General features: G+C 44.3%; 1 protein-coding gene across 11 annotated transcripts in view; it reads right to left on the reverse strand.

Annotated features, from left to right (window-relative positions):
- LOC105476561 (transforming acidic coiled-coil containing protein 1) overlaps positions 1–25,876 on the reverse strand; it is a 125,925-nt gene that overhangs the window by 76,877 nt on the left and 23,172 nt on the right. For 3 of the 11 annotated variants that reach the window (XM_024791195.2, XM_071068359.1, XM_071068357.1), the window contains exon 1: positions 19,126–19,261. The exons of 6 other annotated variants lie outside the window; for them this stretch is intronic. In XM_024791195.2, the coding sequence (XP_024646963.1) occupies positions 19,126–19,202 (77 nt within the window). In that variant the 5' untranslated portion in view covers positions 19,203–19,261. Of the gene's footprint in view, positions 1–19,125; positions 19,565–25,876 lie in introns of those variants that run through there. 2 more of the 11 variants (XM_024791185.2, XM_024791186.2) reach the window with 2 other exon arrangements.

Raw genomic sequence — 25,876 nt, forward strand, 5'->3', positions numbered from 1 at the left:
TATGACTTCTTCCCAAAATTCACCTCATTTTAAAAGGCAATGTAAATTATTTTATAAAGCAAATACATACAAATAATCTTGTACTTTGTTTTAAAAGTTATTTTGTTTTTGTTTTCTTTTGAGACGGAGTCACGCTGTGTCGCCCAGGCTGGAGTGCAGTGGTGCGATCTCAACTCACTGCAACCTCCGCCTCTGGGGTTCAAGCGATTCTCCTGCCTCAGCCTCCCGAGTAGCTGGGGTTATAGGCATGTGCCACCATGCCCGGCTAATTTTTGTATTTTTAGTAGATATGGGGTTTCACCATGTTGGCCAGGCTGGCCTTGAACTCCTGACCTCGTGATCCGCCCACCTCAGCCTCCCAAAGTGCTGGGATTACAGGCGTGAGCCACCATGGCTGGCCTTTAAAAATATTTTTACAGCCTAAGCAACATAGTGAGACCCCATCCCTTCAAAAACAAAAACAAAAAAAATTAGCCTGGTGTGGCAACGCACACCTGTAGTCCTAGCTACTTGGGAGGCCGAGATGGGAGGATCATTTGAGCCCAGGAGTTCAAGGTTGCAGTGAGCTGTGATGCTACCACTGCACTTCAGCCTGGGCTGTAGAGTGAGACCCTGTCTCAAAACAACAATAAAAAACGTATTTTTAAATACCTTTACTGTTTAAGGCAAAATAATACATATGTACATTCATTCATTCATTCATTACACAAATTTGACAAATGACCAAGCTTTGCCAGCCTCTGCTGAACACTGTGTTGAACAAAAGAGACCCAGTTCCTGCCCTCATAGAACTTGCATATGAGTGAGCTTAGTAAGCAAACAAATCAATATGTAATATATAAGTTGTCACGTATGAAATATAAAAATTGCAGGGGGCTCTGAGAATGGCTAGTGGAGGGCATCGGTGGAGATGTCAAGGGAGGTTGCTCTGAGGAAGTGACAGGCTGAAGCCTCAGGGATAGGCAGAAGCTGCCTGGGTGAAATGTAGGGTAACAGTGTCCCCTCCTCAAGACACTAAGGACAGAAGCAGCCTCCAGTTTCAAGCAAGCGTGGCTGAAGAGCAGCTGCTGGAGGGAGGAGAGGGGCTTAGGCTGGTGAAGCGGGAGAGGCACAAGGCATGACAGCCTAGAAGACCATGTTAAGGATCCTTGTCTCTGAAAAAGTGAATTTTTGACAACACAGGCAGTTCAAAGAAGAAAAAAACTTGCCCATAGTATTGTCTTTCATAAATAGCCACTGTTAAAATGTTGGTGAGCAATATACCCTTTTTTCCCTCTTTTTCAAAGTACTTTTTACATCTGGAATTGAAATATTTATATTTTTCTATTAATACTTATCATCTGTCTTTCCCTACTAGACGTAAGCTCCATGAACACAAAGTACCTTACCTGTCTTGTTTCTTCTGCTTAATATTTGATGGCTGAATAAAGATTGCAAATCTCTCTCTTACATACACACAAGCATGTACTTATTTGGACAAATGGAACAACAGATAGATGAAGAGATAGATGCTTTTACACAAATAGTGAATAAGTACTCACCTCTAGCAAAAGACAATATGCATATTTAAATATTTATTGATTTTATTAATATTTACTGGTATGCACATTAATATTTATTTAATTAATAGAAATATTAATATGTAAATATAAAATATTTTTATATTATGTTAATATTTTAATTTATTTGATATGCATATTAACATTTATGTTAATGTTTAAAATAATGATATATTTTTTTTTTGAGACGGAGTTCCATTCTTTCGCCCAGGCTAGAGTGCAGTGGAGCAATCTCGGCTCATCACAACTCCACCTTCCGATTTCAAGCAATTCTCCTACCTCAGTCTCCCAAGTAGCTAGAATTACAGGTGCCCGCCACCACGCCAGGCTAATTTTTGTATATTTAATAGAGATGGGGTTTCACCATGTTGGTCAGGCTGGTCTCGAACTCCTGACCTCATGATCCGCCTGCCTCGGCCTCCCAAAGTGCTGGGATTACAGGCATGAGCCACCACACCCGGCCTACTATTTATTAATTTAAGTATACATTTTGTCTTTTGCTAGAGGTGAGTACTTATTCAGGTTAAGTATTAATACAACAATAAACCTTAATTATTAAACCTTAATATTATAAACCTTAATACAAACCTTAATCAATAGAGGTGAGTACTTTATGTATGTTCAAATATTTATTAATTTTATTAGTATTTATTTATATTAATACATAAATATGTATTAATAGTTAATGTTCACAATATCAATTTATTGTTTCTCTTATTAAGGAACAGTAATATTTAAATCAGTATGTTAATTGATTAATTATCATAATTATAAATTATCATAATTATCAATTTATTAATTAATTATATGAACATTATTAATATTTATTAACATTTAAATTAACAAATTAATATTTATTGATATAACTATACATATTATCTTTTGCTAAAGGTGAGTACTTATTCATTATGCTGCTTGTTTTCTTCATAAGGTTCTGCTCTCCATGGAGGAAGAGGAAACCAGGATGTGCAGCCAAGTCCCGTCCTGACCCCTCACTGGGATCTGCCTCTCTGCAGAACCCACGTGTGCCTCCTTCTCTTCACTGCATAACATGCCTTTGAGTGTCTGTACAGAATTTGCCTGACTTGCTCCCCATGGAGGGATATTTAATGGGTTTGCTGTTCCTCATTATAAATGAAACTGTGATGAGCAACCCCATGCATATGCATCTTTTCACACACTTATCATTTCTTAGAGTAAAATCCTAGAAGTGGGATTGTAGTGTCAAAACAAGCACATTTTATATTTTGACACATATAGCCAAACTGCCCTCTGGAAAGGCTGTACTCATTCACATTTGTAAACACAGTGTATGAGATAGCCTTTCCCCTAAACCTTAATCAATACTGAGTTCATTCAATCTTTTAAAACTGTCAAATAGGTGAAATGATAAGCCATCACCAATGATTGCTGGTCTTATTTGAACATGTTTATTTCTGAAGTTTGAATGTGTTTTAATGGATTTATTGAAGGATTGCCTTCCTTCCTTCCTTCCTTCCTTCCTTCCTTCCTTCCTTCCTTCCTTCCTTCCTTCCTTCCTTCCTTCCTTCCTTCCCTCCCTCCCTCCCTCCTTCCTTCCTTCTTTCCTTCCTCTCTCTTTCTTTCCTCTGTCTTTCATAAAATGGAGTGTTTAAGTCTTTTGCCTTAAACAGCAGTACTCAATGTGTGGCCCCTGGGCCAGCAACATCAGCATCACCTGGGAATACCTTAGAAATGCAAATTCTATAGCCAGGCATGGTGGCGTGTGATTGTAGTCCTCGCTACTTGGGAGGGAGGCCGAGTTGGGAGGTTCACTTGAGCCCAGGAGTTGGAGGCTGCAGTGAGCTGTGATTGCACCACTGTACTACAGCCCGTGCAACAGAGCAAGGCCCTGTCTCAAAAATAAATAAAGTAAATAAAATAGAAATGCACATTCTTGAGCTCCACCTCTACTGCATGAGAAACTTGGGGTGGGCCTGGCCATCTGTGTTATAAGAAGGCCTCTAGGTGACGCCCATGAGCACTTATGTTTTCTTTTTCTTTCTCAGTCATGCTGTACACCCTCCCTCTCTTACACAGAAACCTGTCTCCAACATCCAAACTGGAGACAAAAAGCTTTTGATCAGCAGCAAGTTCAATTATTTCCTCCTCCAAATGGTACTTATGGACTGAACATTATTTTTTATTCCCTTTTGTCCACAATATCCTGAAACCCCTTAACAAACCTCGGAAGTGTATGGTGTCATGAGCGCCAAACTCACAGCCAAATCATAGCTGGAAGAGGGATTTTCTGTCCTTGTCTGCCTCCTGTCACCCCCCCATCTTCCATCCACAATCCACATTTTCTCTGAAACTCTAGGGGCCTGCGGTTTGGAGATCCTGACTCCATCCCCCACTCCAACGCAGGGTTGGGCAAGTGACTCAGGCCTGACTAAAGAGCATCTCCGACCCCTGTCTCTCCCCGTCTCTTTCCCAATACAGCACTTGGTTTAGCAAAGGGCACAAGACCCAAGCCCATCTAATTCATGTCTCCTGACAACCTCGCCAAACCTTTTCAATGAACCAGCAAGGCGGGCATTTCCATCAGTCCCCGGCCTCTTGGTTCAATAATCCCCTTTATGTAAGATGCTGTGTAAGCCTTATGCTGACAACTGGTAGAGGCATTCCCTGGGCTGGTGGGTGCCAGGAATGGATATGTGAGACCGTGAGGCAACATTCCTCAGCCTGGTTCCGCGGCTCCTGGCCCATCTGTTTGGCAAAAAGCTGCTGAGAGATTCCCAGAATTCACTCTCCCTCCACAACACCATCAAGGGCCACATTAAAAGAGTTCCCCCGACTCTCAGGGACACAGAAGAGACTCCTGGTGCTGGAGTCCTTTTCTTCTCCCATAAGAAAGAAGCTGGCTTTTTTTTCTTCCCCAAATAAGATATTCAGAATCATTTTATCTCCAGACAGCCACATTAATTAAAGTCAGTCATTCAAAGGCACCTATCGCGCGACTCTCAGCAAGAGCAGGGCACTCCAAGGGCACTGCTCCTCTCTGAGTGTGACATACAAAGCAGGCGCGGCGCAGACCGCAGCCTGCGAGGAACTGATTCTTTCACAGATCTCAAGCCTCTGGTGATGAAAGTGGAAGAGCTCAACTAGGACCAAAAAAGGAGAGAACATGATTCAGCTCCCAAGAGGGTTTCCGAATGTGCGAAGGGGGAGAGCGCGGCGGAGGGGGCCTGGGAGGGAAAACCCGTGGGTGGCACCGGGACCGAAATCCACACTCCCCTCCAGATTGTTCAGAAGGCAGGAAATGTACCGCCCCTAGGGAGATGTCTGCATGCTGCTAAACAATGCGGCATCAAAACCCCTCTCTGCTTCATAAAGGGCGTGAGAAATCGTGGACGTGACACCGTCAGCTAGAGTGACACCACAGGGCCTGAAGAGGGCTCTTAGCTCAGCAGGGAAGCCACGGGCTCCCGACCTCTGTGGCCAAACCTGCGCTGCTGCGTGAGGAAGGATGGGGGAGAGCCAGAGCCGGCAGCGCAGGGAGCATTCGTGTTCACACTCACACACACGCCACGCCACACAGGGTCTCATGTATACACACATACCACTCGCATGCACAGTCACACACGCACCTCCCCAGCAGTCTCACACATCACACACCCCCATCCATACCTAGTCTCACACACACACACACCACACACACAGTCACACACACCACACAATCACACACACCACACACCCTCACCCGTACCCAGTCTCACACACACACACTACATAGTCACACGCACCACACCCCGATCCATACAGCCTCACATACATACATGCACCACACACAGTTACACACACCACACCCCCAACCCATACACAGTCTCACATACACATACACACAACACACACAGTCAAACACACACCACTCACCCTCACCCATACCCAGTCTCACACACACCACACAGTCACACACACCAAACATCCTCACCCATACCGTCTCACACACACACCACACACACACACACCACACACCCTCACCCATACCCAGTCTCACACACACACCACACACACACACCAAACATCCTCACCCATACCCAGTCTCACACACACACACCACACACACAGTCACACACACCACACACCCTCACCCATACCCACTCTCACACACACAACCCCCCACATAGTCACACACACCACATTCCTGACCCATACAGCCTCACATACATATACACACACCACGCACAGTCATACACACACCACACCCCCAACCCATACCCAGTCTCACATACACATACACACAACACACACAAACACACACCGCTCACCCTCACCCATACCCAGTCTCACACACACACACCACACAGTCACACACACCAAACATCCTCACCCATACCCAGTCTCACACACACACCACATACACAGTCACACACACCAAACATCCTCACCCATACCCAGTATCACACACACACACACACCACACACACAATCACACACACCACACACCCTCACCCATACCCAGTCTCACACACACACCACACAGTCACACACACCAAACATCCTCACCCATACCCAGTCTCACACACACACCACATACACAGTCACACGCACCACACACCCTCACCCATAGCCATTCTCTCACACACACACACCCCCACATAGTCACACACACCACATTCCTGACCCCTACAGCCTCACATACATATACACACACCACACACAGTTACCACACCCCCAACCCATACACAGTCTCACATACACACACACCACATACACAGCCACACACCACTCACCCTCACCCATACCCAGTCTCACACACACACACCACACACAGTCACACACACACCACACACCCACCTCATCCAGTCTCATACACATACACACACCACACACATAATCACATACCACACACCCCCACCCATGCAGTATCACATACACCATACACCTAGTTACACACATACCACACACATCCCCCACCCATACAGTCTTACATACACATATACACACTACACATGTAGTCACACATACCACACCCCCAACCCATACACAGTCTCATACACATACACACACCACACAGTCACACACACCACATACCCCCATCCATACACAAGTCTCATATACACACACACCACACACCTAGTCACACATATACCACACACATCCCCATCCAGTCTCACACACATGCACACCACACAGTCACACACACCTCCCCCACAACAGTCTCACACACACACCATATACCTCCACCTCCACAGTCATATACACACACCACAGTCTCACACACACCACACATATCACACACCCCCACCCCCACAGTCTCATGTACACGTATACACCCCACACACATAGTCACACACACCACACACAGTCACACACACCCCTCCCCTGACAGTCTGACATACACAGTCTCACACACACCACACATCCCCACCCACACATTGAGTCTCCTGTATACATACAACCACACACACCACACCTCCCCCACACTCTCATATAAGCCCACAGTCACACCCACACCTCCCACACACAGTTTCACATATATATGGTGACACACACATATTGCACATATACCCCTTAAGGTTTCTCTGTGTCTGACACACACACACACTCAAGCACTTCAGTCCTAACACACGGCTTCTTGCTCAGCCCCTGGACCATTCATCCAGGGGTATGGAATCAGTCAAACAAGCACACAATTATCAAGGATGGAGGAGGACAAAATTGAACTTTTGACACTCCCGTTCCTTCTGCTGTGCAGCTTCACCAACCAGGAGCCGTAGCAGCCACCAGAGGGCACCAGAACGTTCCAACACACGGTCCATCAACACATTTGTATGTGAAGAGAATTTCTTCAACATTTGTATTTCTATAAATACAAAAAGTCACAATGAGTCCCCTCTGCATCCAATGCAGGGTGTTTATACTGCAGTTTAACCAGTGGATACAAATGAACAAGCACTGAACGACTGCAGAAGGGAGACTCCCAACTTCTCAGAAGCTACAGAAAGTTCTCTGTGAATCACAGGATTTGAAGACACCCCTGAGAGGGAGGATCCCGGCCAGCAGAAGGAATGAGGTGTCAAAAGGTCAATTTTGTCTCCTTTCGCTTCCCTTCCTTTCCCTCCCCTCTTCTCCCCTCCAAGACAGGATCTCACTCTGTCACCCAGGCTGGAGTGCAGTGGCACAATCTCAGCTCACTGCAGCCTCGAGTTCCTGGGCTCAAGAGATCCTCCCGCCTCAGCCTCCCGAGTAGCTGGGACCACAGGTGCCGACAACACACCCGACTAATTTTTTTAAAAAATTACTTGTACAGATAGAGTCTTGCTATGTTGCCCAGACTGATCCCAAACTCTTGGGCTCAAGTGGTCCTACCACCTCAGCCTCCCAAAGTGTTGGGATTACAGGCGTGAGCCACCGTGCCCGGCCCCTAATCTATTTTCTTTTCTCCTACGTGTACTATAAATCAGTATCTGAATGGCCCTGTCATTTTATCCCACCCAGCAGAGGAATTGGCTGAAGAATCTCTTGCTCCCCACCAAGCCAATCCAAGCCAAAAACTTAGTGGATGGTGGCTGGCGCCCCCTGGTGGGAGAACAGAGCCCTCCACGGGGCAAGAAGCAGGGAGGAGATGGAAAAGAGGTGAAAGAAGCCCACTCTAGACTTTACTCTCTCTGTCTCTCTTCTCTAGACTCTACTCTCCCTGTCTCTCTTCTTCCCCCTTATTGCCAGGTATTCCTGAAATGTGCGCACATCTCTTGGTTCTAGTCTTGTCCTCAAGAGAACCTGCCATTCTCTGCTTTGGGTATCAACTGTGAAGGGCCCAGGTTATAAGGACTTGACCTGTGTTCCCAAGTGCTGTTACTATGGCCCATGGGGCACTTATTAGGAATCACGGCTTCACACACATCTGCCCGGAAATGCCACCGCCTGAATATCATTCGGTCATCAAGGGGTTCGACGGCCTTCTGAGGCCAATGGATACACAGGTGTGAAAAGGCAAAGGAAGTATCAGTCATCTTCCTACCTTCATATCTTGCCCAAGCTTTCCTAGTTTTGTTTTCTCAAACCCCTATTTAAGAAAAATTTTGATGTAGCCATAGAAACATAACATTTTGCCGTTGTTAGGAAAGCAAGACTCACAGACAAAAATACTTCAGCAAAGAAACCCAGGAGAGGTCTTCTTTCGGTTCTGTGTAAAAGCAATACAGGATTTCTCTATAGCTATTTAGCTATAGAATGAGCTGGACAATGTTTTCTTAAACATTTGCTTCCCTGAAACTATCTTATCAGTAGGAAATAGCCATAAAAACTCCTTTTCTAGTAGATAAACAGAAGCCTCTACTGGTTAATGAGTTGCCTGGGTGGCAGAAACACTCTGGAATTGACTGGTAATTTGTGTTCTCTGCTTCAGCCGGGTTCATCAGGACTGAAACCTAGCTCTGTGGCTTTAGTTTCTCAACTTTTCTAGGCCTCAGTTTCTTCATCTGTAAAATGCAGATAATAATGTCTACTTCATGGGATCCATGACAGGATTAAATGGGATAATGGATAGGTTTCAGGGTCTCTGACAGTCCTCATTTCACATATTGTGTATATGTGTATTTTCACAGGGAAAGATCCCTAAGTTTGATCATATTATCAAGGGATCTCTGAACAGTTTTCAGAACTGTTGCTGTACAGCAAAGCATCTTTGTAAGGTTTCTGGGAGCTCCCGTCTTTACCAGTGACATTCCATGCCGTCAGGTTTTTATGAGAACATGCAGAGTATAAGACAGATAAATAGGATGGGTTTTCTCAGAAATGGAACTACTCTACCTTCCAAAAATAGACAGGACTCTAAAGTTTCTATGTAACATTCCCAAATTTTAGGAGGCTAAATATAATGTATTTTGCCTAGAAGTGTTATTAATATCATATGTAGCAGACATATAAGATTGATAAATATAAAACTGTAGTATTGTGCAATTGTACAAACAATGAAAAAATTACATCCAAAGTATCTGTTACAGTAAGCCTTCTGGGAATGAAGCAATGTCAAAGTAAGGGATCCTTGTGGATAGTCACTCTTCAAGGGTACCAAGTCTCCACAAATAAAAGTAAAGGAGCTGGAAGATAACGGAAGAGCAGAGAACAGTGGTTCATCATTTGCCATTCCTTATATTAAATCTGCTGTGCTTTATGTCCTATTATTATAAAAAATAAACTCTAAAGACTGTCCCTGAAAAATGTATGCCTGACAAAGCATACTGATGACCGACAGCATTTGAAGGTGCCACCATTTCAGCAGAGGAAGCTAAAATGCTTAAAATGCAACCTTCAGATGGACTGAAAATTGATGGTTAAAAAAAAAATCTGTGAGAAAAGCTCAGTTATAGATGTCCTATTTTTTTCCAGCTTCACACATCCCCCTCCATTCACAAGGTCACTTCCTCTTGTTTGACTTTTCGGCATATGTCCTGTCTGCAGTATTATAAACAAATGTTCAGATTTCATACGTCTAGAAATGCTTTCTTCTGCTCATGTAAATTCCCACATACCTAATAATGTTCACAGTGTCTAAACATAAAAAGGCAGTCAATTAATACTTGTTGAATGAAAGAGAGTGAATAGAAAAAGATTAACATTAGTTCAATGAATGGGAATAAAAAGACAAAAACCATCAAGGGAAAGCTGAAAACCAAATATCTTCCTGACTAATAAAGGGGCAGTGTTAGCCTTGTGGATATTCGTGTGTGGACAACAGTCTCCTTCTTTAGAATCAGAAAAAACTACTTGTCATTCAAGCAAAGAGAAGAAGAGATCCAGCACTTATCTGACTTCTGGATGAGACTCAAGGCTTTCTTGGGAGAAAAAAAGCAAGATAAAGATTATTTTCCATAATATAATTAGCACACAGGTTGGAGGGGAGGGACAGGTATGTAACTTCATACCAAGTTCCAATGATCTGAGGATTTTCTCACAATCAAATGCCCAATACGTGTGTGCTTGGAGGAGGAGGAAACTCTTGTTGGCCTAGACAAAGAGGAGGTTTAATGTGGCAGAAATAAAATTACACATTATTAAAAAAAAAAAACCATCAAGAGTTAGAAAGAAAGAGAGGTTATGATACATAATTTTTTTTTTTTTTTTTTTTGAGACGGAGTTTCACTTTGTCACCCAGGCTGGAGTATAGTGGTGTGATCTCGGCTCACTGCAACCTCCATCCCCCCAGTTCAAGCGATTATCCTGCCTCAGCCTCCTGAGTAGCTGGAATTATAGGCTTCTGCCACTATGCCCGGATAATTTTTGTATTTTTAGTAGAGACAGCGTTTCACCATGTCGGCCAGGCTGGTCTCAAACTCCCGACCTCAGGTGATCCACCCACCTTGGTCTCCCAAAGTGCTGGGATTACAGGCGTGAGCCACCGTGCCCGGCCTGATAGTGAATTTTTTAAATGGTATTTCAAAGTTGTTGGCCAGGCTGGTCTCAAACCCCTGACCTCAGGTGATCTGCCCGCCTTGGCCTCCCAAAGTGCTAGGATTACAGGTGTGAGCCACTGCGCCCGACTGAGACCTTAGCATTTTCCTAGCACATGGTAAGTGCTCAATAAATGCTAGCTGGCTTCATCATATAAAGATAAAGAACTCTTACAAATAAACATGGAAAAATTAATATCTCAGTCAATAACAGGCAAGGAGAAATAACAAGAAACTAAGGAATTCAAAATGGCTAATAAACATAACCTTCCCTTACTAATGAATTAAAAAATTAAAACAAGATTGCAATTTTTTTTTACCAAGTTGATTTAAAATGATAATGCCCGGCATTGAAAAGGATGCTCTGGGCCAGGTGCAGTGGCTCATGCCTGTGATCCCAGCACTTTGGGAGGCCGAGGAGGGTGAATCACCTGAGGTCAGGAGTTCAAGACCAGCCTGGCCAACATGGTGAAACCCTGTCTCTACTAAAAATACAAAAATTAGCTGGGCGTGGTGGTGGGCGCCTGTAATCCCAGCTACTCAGGAGGCTGAGGCAGGAGAATCCTTTGAACCAGGGAGGTGGAGGTTGCAGTGAGCCGAGATCACACCATTGCACACCAGCCTAGGTGACAGAGCGAGACTCCGTCTCAAAAAAAAAAAAAAAAAAGAAAAGAAAAGAAAAGAAAAGCATGCTCTGAAACTGTCACTGTATGAAGTGCTGGGAGGAGTATAACTTGGTATTAATTGGGGGGAGGAGGGAAATTTGACAATATATAGTAATATGTAGCAAATTTTAGAATCTTGCTATACATTATTTGACCCTGTAATTGAACTTCTAGGAATGTATCCTAAGTTATTACTCAGAAATGTACAAAGAATGACAAGGATGTTTATTAACTGTGTTGTTCATATGAGCAAAAGTGATAACCAACCTAAATATCAACCATTTAGGAAAAAAATAAATTATGGTATGTACAGATAATGAACCATTAAGCTAGCATTAAAATCATATTTTTGAATTCAGTAAAGTAATATGGAGAAATGTTTACAATGTTAAGTGAAAACATGAGAATACAAAAGACATATCATAACTCTATTTTTGAAAAATATACTTGGTGGACAAAGAGAGACTATAAAAAATGTCCCAGCATGTTAACAATTATCTCCGGATGATGAGATTATGGGTGGTTTATTTTCTTTACAATTGTGATATTGTAAATAATGTATCTGGTTTCTGACTCCATTTCCTGGCATGCAACTCCTAAAATCCTTAGATCTCCAAAGTGATGTCTTGTTTATGCTAAAACAAAATGAGGCCAGGCATGGTGGCTCACACCTGTAATCTTAGCACTCTGGGAGGCTGAGGGGGGAGAATTATTTGAGGCCAGGAGTTTGAGACCATATCCTGGGCAATATAGCGAGAGCCCCATTTCCACAAATTTTTTTTTTTTAAAAAAAAACAAACAGCTAGGGATGTTGGTGTGCACCTGTGGTCCAGCTACTCAAGAGGCTAAGGTGGGAGGATTGTTTCAGTCCAGGAGTTCAAGGCTTCAGTGTGCTATGTTTGTGCCACTGTACTCCAGCCTGGGTGACAGAGCGAGACTCTTGTCTAAAAACAACAACAACAACGACAACAACAACAAAAACAAATGAGATACCACTTCGCACCCATTGGGATGCCTATTTAAAAACAGCAACAGAAAATAACAAGTGTTAGAATGTGGAAAAATTAGACCCCTCATGCATTTGTTGGTGGGAATGACAAATGATGCAGCTACTATGGAAGACAGTTTTGTGGTTCCTCAAAAAGTGATGTGGGTTATCACATGATCCAGCAATCCAACTCCTAGGTATATACTCCAAAGAGCTGAAAGCAGGGACTCACAGATGCTTGTATCCAGTGCTCAAAGCAGAATTGTTCACAAGAGCCAAAAAGTAGGGCCAGATGTGGTGGCTCATGCCTGTAATTCCAGCACTTTGGGAGGCCGAGGCAGGTGGATCACTTGAGGTCAGGAGTTTGAGATCAGCCTGGCCAACATGGTGAAACTTTGTCTCTACTAAGAATACAAAATTTAGCTGGGCCTGGTGACACATGCCTGTAATCTCAGCTGCTAGGGAGGCTGAGGTAGAAGAATCACTTGAATTTGGGGGGTGGAGGTTGCAGTGAGCCAAGATCACGCCACTGTACTCCAGCCTCAGTGACAGAGTGAGACTCTGTCTCAAAAAAAAAAAAACAAAAAACAAAACAAAAAACCAAAAACAAAAAAGTCAAAAGGTGGAGACAACTCAAATGTTCACTCACAGATGAATGAATCAACAGAACGTGGTATATATACACAATGGAATATCATTCAGCCATAAAGAAATTCCGATGCATGCTACAACATGGACACACCTTGGGGGCATTATGCTGAGGGAAATAAACTAGTCACAAAAAGACAAATACTGTACACTTCCACTTACATGAGGTACTTACAGTAGTCAAATGTGTAGAGACAGAAAATAGGATGGTGGATGCCGGGGGCTGGGGGAAGGAGGAGTGAGAAGTTATTGTTTAATGGGTACAGAATTTCTGTTTGGGATGCTGAAAAAGTTCTGGAAATGGATAGTGGTGATGGTTGTCCAGTGTACTTAATGCCACTGAATTGTATACTTAAAAATGGCTAAAATGGTGAATTTTATGTTATGTATCTTTCACCACAATAAAAAACAACAACCAAAAAGCACCCACAGTAGCCAGAGTGAGCTTCCTCAGAAGGGGGCCCTCCATGTGCCATGACCAGGTGGATGGCACCAGTGCATTTCCAGACCTTGGATTAGCAAATTCATGCGCCCTATAGCCCACCCTGGCTATTAACCAACTTAGACTTCAAATAATCCACTTCCTTATCTCAGAACATCAGCAGCTATCCTCTTTTTTTTTTTTTTTTCATTTCTCTTCTTGATTTTTATTTTGTTTTTTTTTTAAGATGGAGTCTCGCTCCATCACCCAGGCTGCAGTGCAGTGGCGCAATCTTGGCTCACTGCAACCTCCACCTCCCGGGTTCAAGCAATTCTCATGTCTCAGACTCCCAAGTAGCTGGGACTACAGGCACACCACCATGCCCAACTAATTTTTGTATTTTTAGTAGACAGGCTTTCACCATATTGGTCAGGCAGGTCTCGAACTCCTGACCTAAGAAATCCACCAGCCTCGGCCTCCCAAAATGTTGGGATTATAGGCATGAGCCACCACGCCCAGGCTCTTCTTGATTTTTAATACTTGAACCACGTACCAGCTGAGAGAGACTGTGGTGGGGAGTAGCAGTGGGGGACAGTTATCCACTACAGCTAAAAGGCAGAAGAAATTGTGGAGCAAAACGATACTGAATTCCCTCAGGGTTACACTCTTGATAGAGTATCTATCTTACTTTTTAATGGCTTGCAGAGAGGAATTTTTCTTCCCATTATTAACTCTTTTTCCTATTTCAACTACCCTCATAGTCTAGAAGTTGCAATATCTAAATTCAGTAGATGCAAATAATTCCCTTGTCATGCAATTCAAACCGTTTCCTTCGGGATTGGCTTCACGGGAGATGGAGCCAGCCAACATCTCCTAAAAATTATATACTTCCACATGTCTTGGGTCCCTTCTCCAAGTTAAATACTACAAGTTAATACAATTAATACTCCAAGTTAAATACAATTCTTTTACCTTTTCTTCACAGGGTGGTTGCTCTGGGTCTTCTCCACAAACTTACTCTAAATCTCTCTCTTAATTATACACTGAGACATTTTCACATGGACATTTTAAAAACTTCTATAGCAAATGGGAACTGACATGCTTTTAATGACAACGAATATTTTGTGTTGAGAAGGTGGTAAACAATATTATAAATCTGAAAGCAGTGAATTTACAAATGTTGCTCCCTAAGTTTAGTTATTTTAAGTCATATTTTCTTGTGTCTAAAACCTCCAAGCCAGTACCTCCCGCTTAGTGTCAGGGACATGTGTCCCACAGTGACGTGCTCATTAAAAGGCACTTCAGCCTAGCTGTTGCTGACTTTGCAGTTCACTAGAATATCACATAGCCTGCACCTAATTTACTTGATCAGAAATTCAGACGGCAAAATCACTGAAGACGTCAGAAACTCCTCCTGACTTTACTACTGACCTTTTCATTATGCTAAATTCCAAACGCAAACGATTGGTCTGGAAACTTAACTAGTAAGAATTGACAACAGGTGCAGATCTTACATTCCAGGCAGAGAAGGTAAACAACAAATGCCAGATGAGTTAGTTACATGCCATATTCCCCAATGAATCACAAGTTCTGCTTTGTCTCATCCTTCAGATCTCTCCACAAATTCCCCACTCCCCACTACTCATAGAAAACCTACCTTGGCCACATTGCCAAAAGATAAACAACTAGGGAATGAGTGATTTCAAACATTTCATCAAACTATCATATTCCCAAATGCATTTCCATCCTCTTGGTAGTACAACTTTCTGGAAAATGAAAGTGAAAAATGAGGAAAAATTAACTCAAAAAAGTTATTGCCTTGCTTTTCTCACAGGCTTTGTAGAATTGGCACACAAATCAAACTTCCCTGGAGAAGACACCCTGTCTTACTCATGAATATACCTTCCAAAGAGCCCAGCATAGCTTCTAGTTCATGGATACATATGTGCAAATGTGTTCGTAATAACTATGTATTGCACACTCACTAAGTGCTGGCCATTGTGTTACTAATATACACCACTTCAAAAATTAGGTCTGAGGCTGGGCGCAGTGGCTCACGCCTGTAATCCCAGCACTTTGGGAGGTTGAGGTGGGTGGATCATTTGAGGTCAGGAGGTCAAGACCAGCCTGGCCAACATGGCAAAATCCCATCTCTACTAAAAATAAAAACTAGCTGGGCATGGTGGCATTTGCCTGTAATCCCAGCTACCCAGGAGGCTGAGGCAGGAGACTCACTTGAACCTGGAGGTTGCAGTGAGCCGAGATCGTGCCACTGCACTCCAGCCTGGGTGACAGAGTGAGACTCCATCTCAAAAAAAAAAAGGTCTCATTATTATTGCCATTTTTCAGGCGCAGAAATTTGCCTAACTGAAGAGTTAAATAACTGTATTTCCAATGTTTCCTAAACTAACCTCCTAAGTGATCTAGCTGGGGTTACAACCCAGGTCTGCCTGACTCCACAATTTCTGCTCTTAATCACCTTCCTTTGTGGCCTCCTTGAATAAATGAAGTGAAATTTCCACTAGCTTTTACCAAAGCTGGCTCATTGGCTTCTTGGGTTTGGAGAAGGTTAGCAGCTATGCTTCTCAATAATAATGAATTGTATCTTAAAATCAGACATTTCTTTTCATGTACATATATGCTTGTTTATATTTCACAATAGAGTCCTTGTAAGAAAGATTAAATCTAGTTACTTTTAGTACCTGATTAGATTATTCTGAAATACAAATTGTGAACATTCTGAAACATACTTTCTCCCTCAAAAGACAAATGCCAGCATTGATGTATTATTCATGTGACTTTTATGTATTTTTTTTAAAAAAAGAACAATAGATTTTGAAAAGGCTACAGCCTGAGTAGGAGAACTTCCTTGAGGTCAGCGTTATCCACGACAGCCATATGTTCGGCAGGAAGTCTGTAGCCGGGTAACATTAACAATGAACCTCCTACTTTCTTGTATCCTGGACAGACTTGTCGCTTGTACATCTGAACAAGGCAGAACTTGGATAAAAAGCATCCTTTTTGCTTTTCATGTATATTACAGGTTGGAATCTTGCATTTCTAGAGTCTTCCACCTGGGCATGCCAAATGATTTGTGAGGCTGCCTCATTGAGCAGAATCTACACATGCAGATGAGGCCAGTTATCCCAGTACTGATTGCATGTGTTTATTTGCTTCATGTATTCACTTGAGTAGGGAAGGGCTGTATTCCTAGGCAAAGACCAGGGATGGGCTTTCATTTTGATTGTTTTTAGGCAAGCTCTGCAAAATATTGAAGGTGCATGCAGAGCCTCAATGAAGAGAGAGATCCTTTATACATGTTTACATTATACAGTTAAAACAAGTAGGTTGCCAAGCCATTGGATAATTTAACAACTGATAACACCCTAACAACTGAACCCTACCTCGCATCTTGAGTTTATTTCTTCAGCATACCATCAGTAAATGACTCCATTATTTACTTTCAAGTTACACAGTAAACTTGGCCACACATTTACAAAAAATAGTCAACTTTCATCCTCAGCTAAAAGAGTATATTGCTCAGAGATAAACTATAACTTATTATTCATATATACATGATTTTATGTCAACCTCAGAATAGCCTGTGAAGTAGATATTGTTATCATTCCTGTTTCACACATAAGGAAACAGACACAGAGGGGTTAAGGAACAGATAAAAGATCTCCAGCATTAAGGAGCAGCACCTAGAAATTAAACCCATGGCTCTTTGCCTCCCAAACTCTTAACTTCTTCTCAATGTTATATTGCCTCTCACATTTGTTTTTTGCAAGTTAAATTGACTTTGGCAATTTTGTCTTATTAGCTACTAAGCATTGCTATTGCAGATTTCCTCCCTATTCAAACAAAATTAAAGGAAAAAGGAGGGTGTGCTCTGCCAGTTAAAACAAGTTTTGATTGTTTCTTAGGATAGTTCCAACTCTTGGGTGGGAGGCAGCTGCAGCATGAGCTCTGGGGTCCACCACTTTCTAGCTGTGTGACCTTGGAGAGGTTACTTGATCTTTCTGTGCTTCAGTTCCCTCACCAGTAAAATGAAGACAGTAACAAGAACAATAATAGCTCAGCGCTCTTGGGGGTTAAATAACATGTGGGGCATTTAGAAGTGTTTTGCACATGTCACGTGCTCAGTAAATCTCAGCTACTTTTTTTTTTTTTTTTTTTTTTTTTGAGATGGAGTCTCCCTCTGCTGCCCAGGCTGGAGTAAAATGGTGTGATCTTGGCTCACCACAACCTCCACCTTCTGGGTTCAAGCGATCTCCTGCCTCAGCCTCCCAAGTAGCTGGGACTACAGGCTCATGCCTCCACGCTAGGCTAATTTTTGTATTTTTAGTAGAGACGGGGTTTCACCATATTGGTCAAGCTGGTCTCGAACTCCTGACCTCAGGGGATCCGCCCCCTTCGGCCTCCCAAAGTGCTGGGATTACAGGCGTGAGCCAACCACGCCCGGCCTCAGCTATTCTTATTAATAAACTGCCTGAAGTAAGTTTAGATTTGTGAACATTGGTAACATTAGGAGCCACAATTAGCACTTGGATAGTCGGAAAGCTACTTTGCCTTGAAAAGATGATTCAAAAGCCCTCCAACAGGCCAGACTGCTTTTGTGATGGTTAAGCGTATCTTTCTCAAACTAAATAGCTTCGACATTGGCTGAATTAAAATAAAGAGTATGGATTCCCTGACACTGCTGCAATTCCAAAACACGCATGCATTCCAAAAAATAAATAAATATTTAAAGACTATTTGGTTTCCAAATAAATTGTTATCGCCTCTCTGTCTATAAGCATTGACCATCTTTCAAACCGTGGAACTTGCTCCTAATCACGTTCTCTAAAACTTTCCCTTCACAGCTTTCATTACAGTACTTGGTGTCCCCAATTGTTGCTGTTCCAGAACAAAAGCCTAATTGCTGCTGCTACAATACTGCCCTTTTTTTCTGAGATCATCATGAAGCCCTTGGAGCAAACAAGAGAGGGAGTTCTTGCGAGCAGCAAGCACTGCGTCAAAATTCCTGGACCCCGAGGGCCAACGCCAGCTGCGTTTTGAGACTTGAGTGCCTCTCTCATAGTTTCACCTCCCTGCAAATAACTCTGTCTTGTGAATGTTTCAGAGCTCTTTAGGACACGTGCGTTTTCTGCTTGGACGAGGCCGGGGTCCCCTTGTCTCGCCGGTGCCGTGTGGACTGGGACAGGACCACGGTCTCGCCCGGACGCGATCAGGTCGCGGTGGGGCAGGACGCTCCCAGCCGGACGCCCCCGGGGCCCTGCTGACCAAACCCGGAGCGCTCGTGCCCCGCTGCCGCCAGCGGGAACCCCACCTTCCCCAGCCTTTCTGGGACGGACCCCGCGCGCTCCATCCCTGGCTGGCACGCAAACCCCCAAAGGCGGCCCCTGGAGAGGGCTCTGGGACTCACGCGGTCTCCGTGGGTCTCGGGTGCCTCTCCCCGGCGGGTTCTCGGCCCCTCGGGGTCTGAGAGTGGGAGCCTCCCATGGCGCGGAACTTGGCGCCCGGGCTGCACCCGCCTGTGCTGGGCGGCGGGCGGCTGTGCCCAGACCCTGGGCGGGGAGGCGGTGGGGCGGGAGGAAGGGTGGGGCGAGGGAGGGCGGGGTGGGGCGCTGGGCTGTAGGGTCCCCGCCGCTGGTAAAGCGGGGAAGGAGGTGGCTTCAGATGCCGCCAACTTCTCCGCAGATTGCAGGGCCCCGCCGGTGCGGGCGCCTGGAGATGCGGAGCGCCTGGGGCGCGCAGGGCTGCGGGGAGCCAGTGAAGCGGCGCCTCCTCGTCCAGCAAAGGAGCCCCTAGCAGCAGGTGGAGGGCGCGAGGCCTGCGGGCGCCCCCGGGACCCCGCGATCCGCGGACGTCGCCCTCTCCGCCCGCTGGGTCCAGGGCTGGAAGGGAAGCGGCGGGAAGAGGCCCCGGGAGCTGCTGTTCAGAGAAGCAGCAGGAGGGGGCGGTGTGTGCCGGGGTCGGGGGACCCAGGCGGCCCTGCAAAGGGCGTGGCCTTTACCCCAAACCGCTTCTGCCTCCTGGGACGGGAGGTAGGCCTGGACTGCGCTGCACAGAAGACTGGGTGCATCCTGGTTCTGCCTCCAACTAGCTGAGTAACTTGTAACAAGTTATTTCACCCTCTCTGAGGCTTGTTTTCTTTATCTGTAAAACAAGGGAGTATGTTCATCTTTAGCTTTTAGTGTCCCTTTAGGCGCTGACAACCAAGCAATGAATTTTCCTCCAAACTCTGTAGTAAGGAAAAAACAACCAACCAACCAAAACCTATCCCTATCTCATCTGCGATCCAGCTGCACCTAGCAACTCCCTTTAGAGCATCTCTCATGCCCTTCCTCACCCATTCCTGCCTCCCACCCACCTCCTCTCCAGCCACCTGTCCTTATTCTAGCGCTTTTTCCAGCAGACTGGAATCCTTCCCCAAACCTCCGTTCTATGACACCATCCTGCATCTTGATGTTACATCTTCTTTGTTACTGCCTGTCTCCCTCGCTAGAACGTAAGCTCCATGAAGACAGGGAATCTGTTTTGATTTCACTGTTCCTCCAACATGCTTGGCACAGTGGGCGCTCACAATTGTTGATGGATGCAGGCATCCTACACCCGTGTTATCACTGTCCTTCCCAGGGTTCCTATAGCACTTGTTAACTATGCTAACGAAGCATTTACCATCTTATTTTATAATTATCTCCTCACGGCCGGGCGCGGTGGCTCACGCCTGTGAGTAATCCCAGTACTTTGGTAAGCCTGGGGCTGGGGGGATGGATTCCCTGAGGTCAGGAGTTGGAGACCAGCCTGACTAACATTAGTGAAACCCCGTCTCTACTAAAAATACAAAAATTAGCCGGGTGTGGTGGTGTGCGCCTGTAATCCCAGCTACTTAGGAGGCTGAGGCAGGAGAATCGCTTGAACCCGGGAAGTGGAGGTTGCAGTGAGCCGAGATCGCACCACTGCACTCCAGCCTGGGCAACAAGAGCAAAACTTCATCTCTAATATAATAATAATAATTATTATTATCTCTTCACTTGTTTATCTTTCACTGGAATCTAAGTTCTTTTTTTTTTTTTTTTTTTTTTTTTTTTGAGAGGAGTCTCGCTCTGTCGCCCAGGCTGGAGTGCAGTGGCTCGGTCTTGGCTCACTGCATGCTCTGCCTTCCGGTTTCAGGCCATTCTCCTGCCTCAGCCTCCCAAGTAACTGGGACTACAGGCATGCGCCACCATGCCCGGCTAATTTTTTTTTTTTTTTTTGTATTTTTAGTAGAGATGGGGTTTCACCGTGTTAGCCAGGATGGTCTCGGTTTCCTGAATTTGTGATCCGCCCGACTCAACCTCCCAAAGTGCTGGGATTACAGGCGTGAGCCACCGCGCCACGGCCTAGAATATAAGTTCTTTACAAGCAGGAACACTCTTGTTGTTGTTGTTTTGAAAGACCGTGTCTCTTTCTGTTGCCCAGGCTAGAGTGCAGTGGTGCAATCATAGTTCACTGGAGCCTTGAACTCCTGGGCTCAAGCAGCCCTCCTGCCTCAGCCTTTTCAGCAGCTCGGACCACCAGTGAATGCCACCACACCCAGCTAATTTTTTTTTTTTTTTTTTTTTTTTTTAGAGATCGGGTCTCACTATGTTGCCCAGACTGGTCTCAAACTCCTAGCCTCAAGTGATCCTCCTGCTTTGGCCTCCCAAAGCGCTGGGATTACAGGTGTGAGCCACCAGGCCCAGTCAGGAATGCTCCTTATCTCTGTATTCTAGCTTAGTGCCCAGCACAGTGCCTGGTTCTTAGTTTATATACAATAACTATTTGCTGAATGAATGAATGAGCCAGTGGTGAAGCACACAGAATTGTGTTCAACATTAACTTCATTCTTGAAGCTATAGGGGAATAAAGATATATGTGACTACATTTTAGTAATTCCAGAAAGAATCAGAAAACGCATAATAGAGATTTACATTTACAACAGATCTCTCTTTTTTTTTTTTTTTGGAGATGGAGTCTCGCTCTGTTGCCCGGGCTGGAGTGCAGTGGCACTATCTTGGCTCACCACAACCTCCGCCTCCCGCGTTCAAGTGATTCTCCTGCCTCAGCCTCCCAAGTAGCTCGGACTACAGGCATGCTCCATCATGCCCGGCTATTTTCTGTATTTTAGTAGAGACAGGGTTTCACTATGTTGGCCAGGCTGTCTTGAACTCCTGACCTTGTGATCTGCCTGCCTTGGCCTCCCAAAGTGCTGGGATTATAGGCGTGAGCCACTGTTCCCTGCCAGATCTCTCTTTTATGTATCAGACTTTGACTATCTGTTTATAAATTATCTTTAGTCTACTTAGCCAGAAAGTTCCCAGGGTCCAGGATGTTGACACATGGTAGACATAAACAGTATTTTGAAGTGGGAAAATAAAAATTAGTAAAAGTGTAGTGAGGCTGGAATTGAGATTTTTTATGAAGAATTTCAAATAGCTAAAGAAAAGTTGACTCTTGGCAGATAATTTTTTGTTTTTAGAGACAGGGTCTTGCTCTGTGCAGTGGCATGATCATAGCTCGCTGCAGCCTTGAACTCCTGAGATAATTTTTCTTTTAAGTTCAAGTTCCTCCCATAGTCTGTTTGGAACACTATGGCAATGTGATTGAAGTGTCATTGGTAATGCAAACATAACCCTGTCAGAGCTGCAGTTCCCTTCAGAGGAACACTCAGCCTCTCCTAGTGAGAAAGGTCTTTATTCTCAGTGGGTCATTCCGAGGGAAGACAGGAGGGGGAGCGGCAGGAGAAGAGGGTGGGAATGGGTAAGTCTTCTGTCTCTGGTAGACAAGATGGGCTGCTGGGAAGAATCTTACTACTATTAATTAGTGCAGAAAGGCACAGGGTGGCGCCACTAGAATGGTTGAAAGTAATGGAAAAAGACCAGATGCAGTGGCTCACACCTGTAATCCCAGTACTTTGGGAGGCTGACACGGGTGGCACTTGAGTTCAGGAGTTTGAGGCCAGCCTGGTCAACATGGCGAAACCCTGTCCCTACTAAAAATTAAAAAAATTAACCGAGCGTGGTGGTGCATGCCTGTAATTCCAGCTACTTGGGAAGCTGAGACATGAAAATCGCTTGAACCCGGGAGGCAGAGGTTGTAGTGAACGGAGTTTGTGCCACTGCACTCCAGCCTGGGTGAGAGAGCAAGACTCTGCCTCAAAAAAGAAAAAAACAACAAAAAACCCAAAAAACAAAAGAAAGGGAGAGAGAGAAAGAGAAAGAAAGAGAGAGAGAGAGAGAGAGAAAGAAAGAAAGAAAGAAAGAGAGAAAGAAAGAAAGAGAGAAAGAAAGAAAGAAAAGGAAGGAAGGAAGGAAGGAAGGAAGGAAGGAAGGAAGGAAGGAAAGAGTGAAGCCTACACCCTCTTGTGTTACAGAGAAATTGAGACAAGGGAAAAAGGAACTCTGTGAAATAATGTGAAAGATTTAACGCATGGGACCCAAAGGGCATCTCTGCAAAGATGCTTGTGTGTTGACTGGTTTTGCTTTATGTTGTTTACTGGGTTTGCTGCCCTAATTGGCATGGCAGCTGGGGCTTTGGGTCAGGCCGAGTGAACACAGTGAAGGGAAGTGTTTTCTTTGTGACTAAACTTATGAGGGCTTTTCAGGAAAAATGTCCAAGACAGACCAGAGATCCCCAGACACCTCTTACTCCACAACATATAATGCTTTGTCCCTCTCACGGAAGCAGAACCAAGATCTGTTTCTCCATCGCAGAGCTTGGCTGCAGATCTCCAAGAAAGGCATAGACTGTGGGATGTCTGATCAACGTCCCTGGGTTTAAACTCTTTCTTGCTTTTTATATTTCAATTAAAAACAAAAGGCTGGACACGGTGGCTCACACCCCTGTAATTCCAGCACTTTGGTAGGCCAAGAGGGGAGGAACTCTTGAGCCCAGAAGTTCGAGACCAGCCTGGGCAACATAGAGAGTCCCCCGTTTCTACAAAAAACAAAAAATAAATTGGCTGAGCATGGTGGGACCCTCACCTGCAGTCACAGCTACTCAGGAGGGTGAGGTAGGAGGATCACTTGAGCCCAGGAAATCAAAGCTGCAATGAGCTGTGATCATACCACTGCACTGCAGCCTGGACGACGCAGCGATAGTCTGTCTCCAAAAAACAAAACAAAACAAAACACTTCGGTATCCCTAATGATGATACTGAATTGTTATTATGCAATCACAATTTCTGCTCTGATGGAAGTTATTAAAGAAACGGAAACATGTCCTCTCCCTTGGCGTGGTTCTAAAATGGTACACTCAGAGGCCAGCTGTAAGTTGTGGGCAACCCTGCTGTTGTCTGCCCCCAATGACTGAGAAATTTCATGATGCCAATTCTGGGGCTCAGAACCGTTCACAGAACTGAGGAGTTTTCCTTCAAGCAGAGGGCAGGAGGATCATAGCTGGACACTACTTGGTATTGCATTTGATACAGAACATAGAGAGAATAAAATCTACTACTTTTTGGTGCCCTGTAATTTATACCTGACTGTGACACAAGAAGGAGGAGGAGGAGGAGAATGAAAAGAGAGGGAGGGAAGCAACCCTTATTTTTTAGTCTCTGGGTCAGTGGGCTGCAGAACACAATGACCAGCTGGAGCCAAAGAGGACACATGGCCTGTGATGGAGTCCAGGTGGGGTAGAATTTCATGTCCATGGTGAAGGTTTCCACTTGTACATTACAATTCGGCCAAGAAGTGTTTTTTGGTTGTTTTTTGGTTTTGGGTTTTTTTGGGGTTTTGTTTTTGTTTTGAGACAGAGTCTCACTCTGCTGCCCAGGCTGGAGTGCAGTGGTGTGATCTCCGCTCACCACAACCTCCGCCTCCTGGGTTCAAGCAATTCTCCTCCCTCAGCCTCCCAAGTCGCTACAGTCACACGCCGCCACACTCAGCTAATTTTTTTTGTATTTTAGTAAAGACGGGGTTTCACCATGTTGCCCAGGCTGGTTGCAAACTCCTGAGCTCAGGCAATCCGCCTGCCTCGGCCTCCCAAAGTGCTGGGATTACAGGTGTGAGCCACTGTGCCTGGCCAAGAAGATATTTTTTAAACATTGGAAAAATAGCCAGGAAAGAAAATTTAAGCCGTTGAAACTCAAGGTTGCCTATAAGATTGCAAAATACATCCTTCAGTGTCAAACTCTATCCCCAGAATGCTACTTATGCTCTGCAGAGGGATGGGCACTAACATTTGTTGGACACTAGGAACTATACTTGGTGGTTAACAAAAGTAATCACATTCGGGCCTTATAGCACTGGGAAAAAAATAACAGTGGGTAATACTTACAGAGCACTTTTTATGTGCCCAGATTCTGTTCTAAGTGCTTTAGATTTATTAAGTTATTTACTGTTCACCACAACCCTATGGCTAGGCACTTTTAGTATTCTCATTTACAGGCATACCTCAGAAATATTGCAAGTTCCATTGCAGACCACTGCAATAAAGTGAATATTGCATTATAGCGAATCACACAAATTTTTCAGTTTCTCAGTGCATATAAAAGTTATGTTTACACTATACGATAGTCTATTAAGTGTGCAATAGCATTATGTCCAAAAAATATACATTCCTTGATTTAAAAAATACTTTATTGCTAAAAAATGCTGACACAGAGATATGAAGTGAGTACATGCTATTAGAAAAATGGCAGCAATAGACTTACCCAACACAACGTTGCCAAAAACTTTCAATTTTAAGAAATGCAATATATGTGAAGTGCAATAAAGTGAAATGCAATAAAACGAGCAGTGCCTGTACAAATAAGCAAGATGAAGCATGGTAAGGTTAAACATACCCAAGGCCACAGAGCTAGAAAACGGCAAAGCTAGATTCAAACCTGGGTAAGATAGCTCCAACGCTATAGCACATGGCTTACCCTCTATACTTCACTGCCTTAATCCTTACACTGCACATCCCATTTTAAGATGAAGAAACTCAGTTTTAGAGAGCTGAACAGCGCATCCAATATTTAAATCCAGTTGTCTTGATTACAAACCTTAATTTCAACATGGTTTTTTTTTTTTTTTTTTTTTTTTTGGTCCCTAGCAATCATCCCAAAGGAGAATTACCCTTCAAATTAGCCACTTTGGGAAGTCCCATGCTTATCTCAGAGCTACCCATCTCTCCTCCTTTGGAAATTATTTAAATGCCAATTTATAGAT

Source organism: Macaca nemestrina, chromosome 8, assembly GCF_043159975.1.
Source record: "Macaca nemestrina isolate mMacNem1 chromosome 8, mMacNem.hap1, whole genome shotgun sequence".
NCBI lineage: Eukaryota > Metazoa > Chordata > Mammalia > Primates > Cercopithecidae > Macaca > Macaca nemestrina.